At 42.6% G+C, this 6,307-nt stretch overlaps 1 protein-coding gene across 1 annotated transcript; it reads right to left on the reverse strand.

Annotated features, from left to right (window-relative positions):
* Nucleotides 1–2,191: 2,191 nt before the first annotated feature.
* Nucleotides 2,192–3,638, reverse strand: LOC148581972 (uncharacterized). Its single transcript, XM_088494752.1, has 2 exons — nt 2,750–3,638; nt 2,192–2,637 (listed from the first exon to the last, which is right to left on the reverse strand). Exons 1-2 carry the CDS (start codon nt 3,636–3,638, stop codon nt 2,192–2,194), a joined length of 1,335 nt encoding a protein of 444 aa, XP_088350878.1.
* Nucleotides 3,639–6,307: the final 2,669 nt, after the last annotated feature.

Genomic DNA, 6,307 nt, shown 5'->3' on the forward strand with positions numbered 1-6,307 from the left:
TCAAATAATCAACATGTAAATCAGTGGCTAACCTGAGCCCAGCTATGAGGACTTCATATTCTGCTTGGTTATTGCTGGCTTTAAATGAAAATCTAAGAGAATGTTCGAGGATTATACCATCCGAGCTTTCTAACAATACTCCCGCTCCTGCCCCTTGAGGGTTTGAAGCTCCATCTACAAATAGCGTCCAGAGCCGACTTCTTTCCTCGGAAGAAGTGTTAGTAAACTCTGCCACAAAGTCGGCTAGGCATTGTGACTTAACAGATCCCCTAGGTTGGAATTGTATGTCGAACTCGGAGAGTTCAATAGACCATTTAGTCATTCGCCCTGCTAATTCAGGCTTAGAGAGTATCTGTCGAAGTGGATGCTCTGTTCGGACGATGATTGTATGACTCTGAAAATAAGGTCGGAGGCGTCTTGCCGAGAATATCAGTGCCAGGACGAGCTTTTCAAGCTTCGAGTAACGCAGTTCCGCATTTTGTAGTGTCTTGCTCACGAAATATACTGGCTGCTGGTCTTTGTTGCTTTCTGTAACAAGAGCAGAACTAATGGTGAACTCAGTGACGGACAAGTATAAGTATAATGGGTCGCCGAGCTTTGGTTTCTACAAAACAGGTGGTTTGGAGAGGAAATGTTTGAAGCTTAAAAATGCTTCTTCACATTTTTCATCCCAGGAGAAGCTCTTCGTATTTTTCTTTAAACATTGGAAAAAGTTGAAAGATTTGAAGGCCAAGCATGGCAAGAATCTTGACAACGCCGCTAATCTGCCTGTTAGCCGTTGAACATCTTTTGTCGTCTTTGGACTTTGCATATCGAGTATTGCTTGGCATTTCTCGGGGTTTGCCTCGATACCCCGACTTGTCAGGATGAATCCGAGGAATTTTCCGCCTTTGACACCGAAGGCGCACTTCTCGGGGTTCAGTCGCATGTTATATTTTCTGATTTGAGCAAATATTTCTTCCAGGTCATGTATATGGGATTCGCCGACCTTTGTTTTGGCGACCATGTCGTCGACGTAAACCTCAGTATTTCTGCCTATTTGCTGCTCAAAAACCCTGTTCATCAGTCTTTGATACGTCGCCCCTGCATTCTTTAAACCGAAAGGCATAACATTAAAGCAGTAATTACCATATTCAGTTATAAAAGCCATTTTTTCTTGGTCTGATGGATGCATAAGGATCTGATTATAACCCGAATATGCATCCATAAAACTTAAAGTGTCATACCCACAGGAGTTATCTACTAATGTATCTATGCAAGGTAAAGGATAGGCATCTTTTGGACATGCTTTATTTAAATCAGTAAAGTCGACGCACATGCGCCATTTACCGTTATTCTTTTTTACCATGACGACGTTGGCCAACCATGTGGTGAATCTGATTTTGCGAATGAATTTCGCCTCAAGGAGCTTGTTAACTTCTGACATGGAGGCTGATCGTTTCTCGGCGCCGAGGTTTCTCTTTTTTTGGGAAATTGGTCGGGCCGCTGGGCTGACAGCTAACTTGTGTGTGATTACTGACGGACTAATCCCCGGCATGTCTCCCGAAGTCCATGCGAATAGGTCAGCGTTCGCACATAAGAATTTGGTCATCGTTATCCTAGCGTCGTCGTCCATTGACGTTCCGATGTATGTGAACTTTGATGGGTCGTCGGTTAAAGCAACCTTTTGAAGATCCTCATTAGGCATGGGACGTTCTTGAAAGTCGGCCCTTGGGTCTAATTCGGTCAAGATTGGCTGCTTGGATTGTATTGAATTGACCCGAGTTTCGGTGTTTCTTCTGATGGGTTTCAGACTTACGTTATAGCATTGCCGAGCTTCTTGCAAATCACCATGTATGGTTGCGACAACATTATCCTGCACAGGGAACTTGACACAAAGGTGATAAGTAGAAACAATAGCAGCAAATCTATTTAAAAAAGGTCTCCCTAAGATAACGTTATAAGGGCTCAAACAGTCTACGATCAAGTACTGAATGTCCTGTGTTCTGGATAATGGCTGTTCGCCTAGTGTAGTCTGCAACCATGCAGACCCCATGACGGGCACGCGTTCTCCTGAGAATCCGACCAAGTCTCCTGAATATGGCTGCAAAATGTTAGTGCTCAATTTCATTTTTTGAAATGTTGCAAAAAAAAGTACATCAGCACTACTTCCTGGATCAAGCAATGCCTTCCGAACAATAAGGTCTCCCAATTAGATAGAGACGACTACAGGGTCGTCGTAGTTCGTATGTCCAGAATTGAAGTCAGTAGGATGAAACGTTAGTTCGGGGAGCTCTGGGATCAGTGCCGAGCTATGGTCAGCGCCTTCGACCGTTAACATAGCTCGGTACGTTCGTTTTCTGGCTGAGTTGGTACTTCCTCCACCGGCATAGCCCCCTGAAATACAATTGATTACTCCCCGTGGTTGAGCTGGGGCCTTGTCCCTTTCTTTTGATGATTGTCCTGTTGAGGGTTGCTCGGAGCCGGATGCCGTTCTCTTTTGAATGTGACCTGCAATAAATTTATCAAGATAGCCTTGTCGTGCCAACCGTTCTAGGAGATCTTTAGCAATTATACACTCGTCAGTTGTATGACCATGCTTCTGGTGAAAGGTGCAGTATTTAGATTTGTCGACGTTTCTGGGCTCGGGGTAATTGCCTGCCTTACGGGGGGGGTTTAATCAACTTTGAGTTCAGAATTTCCTTAATGATATCATCCCTTTTGGTGTTGAACTGGGTATATGATTCGTAATGAGGTATTGGTTTGAAACCCTTCTTGGTATCCCGAGTTCTTTCGTCGTCTTTAGCGGCTGGTTTTTCTGACTTCCGTGCCTGGCGAAGCTCTTCAATATCAATCTGCCCCCTAGCTTTTTCGCGGAATTCGGCAAGAGTTTTCGGTTTAGCTACCGCGATGGTCTCTTGGAATTTCCCTGGACGAAGACCACTTTTAATAGCATGAAGGTGCACCTCGGGATGGAGGTCCAGAATACTCATGGCGACCTTAGTGAACCGAGTTATGTAGTCCTTCAGACTTTCTTGTGGACCCTGTTTGATGGTTGTTAAGTAGTCAGAGTCGTGAAGATATATTGCCGAGGCTGCAAAATGGTCCTCAAACTGCTTGGCTAGCTCCTGAAAACGTGAAATAGAATCTGCAGGCAAGGAACAAAACCAGTCAAGTGCAGGACCATCTAAAAAAGAAGGAAAACATCGGCATAAAATAGGATCAGAGGCACCGTTAACGATCATGATTGATCGGAATTTTTTAACATGTTGTTTTGGGTCTCCCAGCCCGTCATATGGGGTTAGTGTGGTCGGTAGAGTGAACTGTCTGGGTAGCTGGAAGTTCATTATCTCAACTGTGAACGGTCCTACAGAGTTATCTGGGTTTTCTGCCTCATCTTCAGGTTGGGCTTCTTCATTCTGTTGTTCCTCGTCATCCCTATGTTGCGGGGTATCCGAGACATGAGTTGGTAGCGATTGCCATTCATCATTCCCGTGTTGTTCATGGTTATTATTATTATGCTCCAGACGAGCGTGCTCCAGTTGCGCGATTTGATTTTGCATACGCTGATTGTCCTCCACCATTCGTTGGTTAGCTTGTTGAAGCTCGGTGACCATCCTTAGAAGCTCGGATGAGGTTGGGGGAGGAGCATCAGCCATAAGGAATTTGGTGCTTACACCGAATAATATTTCAAATCGGCCCTCCTTCTAGCGCCAAATGTTCTGACCTGGTGACACCGAGGTATGATTCGTTCCCCGGGAAAGATCGGCAAACTTCTTGTGGTGGAGAGGGAAAGCACGGCCGTTGGAACCGAGGTGGTGAGTACCTGCAAAGGTTCTCCGACGCTCAAGTCAATAAGAGAGTATATGAATATAAGCCTTTTGGAAAAGATTGATTACCTTTTTTATCTCTGCTGTCTGTCTTATATCTGCTTGATTGTAGGTGATCGTTGTTATGTAACGTCCGAGCATTAATTCACATATCCGACGTTATAAAAAATATAATTGCTGATTTAATCAGAATATTCGGTTATAACTGTAAATCATACGTTGCCGAGCTATAACTCGTAACCGACTTTTGCTTGCTCATATCAGAACCAAAAGGAAAGAGAAAAAGGAAAAATATTGAAAACATATCAAACAGCGTGGAAGTCATAGAAAAAACAAGAAAATATGTAGCTAAAGTTGAGAGGCTACACTCAACTGTCCCCTAATGTGAATGTTAAATTTCAAGATTAAGCCACATTTCCTTGAAGAAAACCTTCTCTAATTTCATTAATAACCCACAACAAAATTCAACCCACAGCAACAATAATATAATCCAATCAAATTACAATAACACAACAACCAAAGCCAAAGTTCACAGATTAATTAACAATCATTCAACCAATAATAACAGCAAAATTTCCAGATTAATTAATAATTATTCAACCCATAACAAGTTCATAGATTATTCAACAATTATTGTTTAAAAAAATAAAACCTAGAAGCTAAAAGCATAAAACAGAGAGGGAACTGGACCTGTGAAACCGAGTTGACGCCGGCGATGGTGAAACAGAGATGTGAGACGGAGGCAGGAACCGAGATGACACCGGCGACGGTGGAACAGATGGTGCTTCCAGAGCTGAAACGACGACGATGGTGGAGAGCTGCAACAACCGCCACTGTAATCTTCGAAGCTCCAATTTGCGATGACGATGGGAGTGGTCCAGCGGCTGGATGGAAGTGATGGAGACAGCTCGCCGGCGTTGACAGGAAGGACGAGCGCGAGGGTGAAGGGAGAGACACCTGCGCCATTGTGTGGATTGCTAGGGTTCCTAGGTTGGGAGGGCAGGGTAATGGCGTAATGTACAATGGGGGAATGGGAGGTTCAGTGCATCTAAACGGTTGCGTTTTGTTAAATTCTCAAAAACCGGCCAGTTCACGGTTCGGTTCGACCGACCGATTTCTGGCTGATTTGACGGTCCAACAATGATTTTCTAATTTTGTGGTTTTGGCATTGATCCGAACTGGCATTTCCATTGGTTCTCGGTTTGACCGGCCGGTTCGAATCGGTTTTTAGAACCATGATAAATATAAAACTCTAAGCACGTAAAAGGTACGTTATTCACTCTGAATAACATATATCTCATCTTATACTTTTTCTTACTTGAGCGTTGGAGTCTTTTTGCAGATCCCAACCCCCTCCGACGTTCATCGACGACTAAAGTATAGCTCGGCGTCTGTGCTCTTACGACAAAAAACTCCATATAAATGGAAGGAGTTATACCTCGTCACTAGAAGGAGTTATACCTCGGCTCAAATTACTGTGTAGAAATATTTGGCGCCACCCTAGAGCACGAGTTTAAATCTAACCCCACTATCATCTTCTTTGTTCGATTTTCTACCCTCTTTTATAGGTTATAATCAATGGCGGAAGAGCAAAATAATCCACCTCCTCCCCCTCCCACTAAGGCCGAATTATTGGCTATCAATGAGTTGTTGAGAGCAAAAGTTCAGCGGATGACGAAGTTATTAAACTAGAAACAGAAAAATCCTGGTATTCGCGATAATGATGACAACCATACCTTGGAAATCCAGGTCGCAATGTTAGTCACTTCAAAGTCGTCAGTAAAAAGAACCAATCCTTTTTCAAAAGAGATCATAAACTTTTAAATGTCCAAAAACTTTACTCTGCCTATAATGCTGAAATCTTATGAAGAAATCGGCGACCCCAATACCCATGTCACAAAATTCTATTCGATGATGTTCATGAACAGTGCATTTGATCTAATACTTTGTCGTACATTTTCCACTTTTTTAGATGGTGCTGCCTTGATCTGATTTTCTGGTTTAACTGTAGGTTATATATCAAGTTTCAATGAGCTGGCCGACCTATTTGTTAATAACTTCGCCTCAGCATAGGTAGTGGAGCAATAAGTTGGGTCTCAAAGAAACAAACGTGAATTTTACATTCTACTATAGAGGTTGAGTTTGTAGCTTTATCAGTCGCAGGTAAAGAAGCAAAATAGTTAAAAATTTTGTTATATGATATAAAGTTATGGTCACAGCAGAGGACAGCCTTTTCAATCTTCTGTGATAATGAATCAACCATGTCTCAAGCATATAATAAGGTTTATAATGGAAAGTCTAGACATATAAGTTTGAGACATGAGTTTTTGAGGTAACTATGATAGTGTAATTACCATCACTTATGTCAAGATCTCAAGAATATTTAGTAGATTCTTTGACTAAATGTTTCACTACTAGAAAACTAGTTATTACATACGGATATTTCCGACGAATTTTATCCCACGGAAATACAGACGAAATTTCAGAGGGATTTTTTG

The sequence above is a fragment of the Arachis ipaensis genome, chromosome B10 (genome assembly GCF_059453495.1).
Source record: "Arachis ipaensis isolate K30076 ecotype BB chromosome B10, ASM5945349v1, whole genome shotgun sequence".
Classification (NCBI taxonomy): domain Eukaryota; kingdom Viridiplantae; phylum Streptophyta; class Magnoliopsida; order Fabales; family Fabaceae; genus Arachis; species Arachis ipaensis.

Bases quoted from the DNA above. Each gene is read 5' to 3' on its own strand.
- LOC148581972 (XM_088494752.1), bottom strand. From the start codon at position 3,638: ATGGCTGATGCTCCTCCCCCAACCTCATCCGAGCTTCTAAGGATGGTC. The intron at 2,638-2,749 runs GTTTCAAACCAA...CCCGTAAGGCAG, and splicing joins AACTCGGGATACCAAGAAGG to GCAATTACCCCGAGCCCAGA.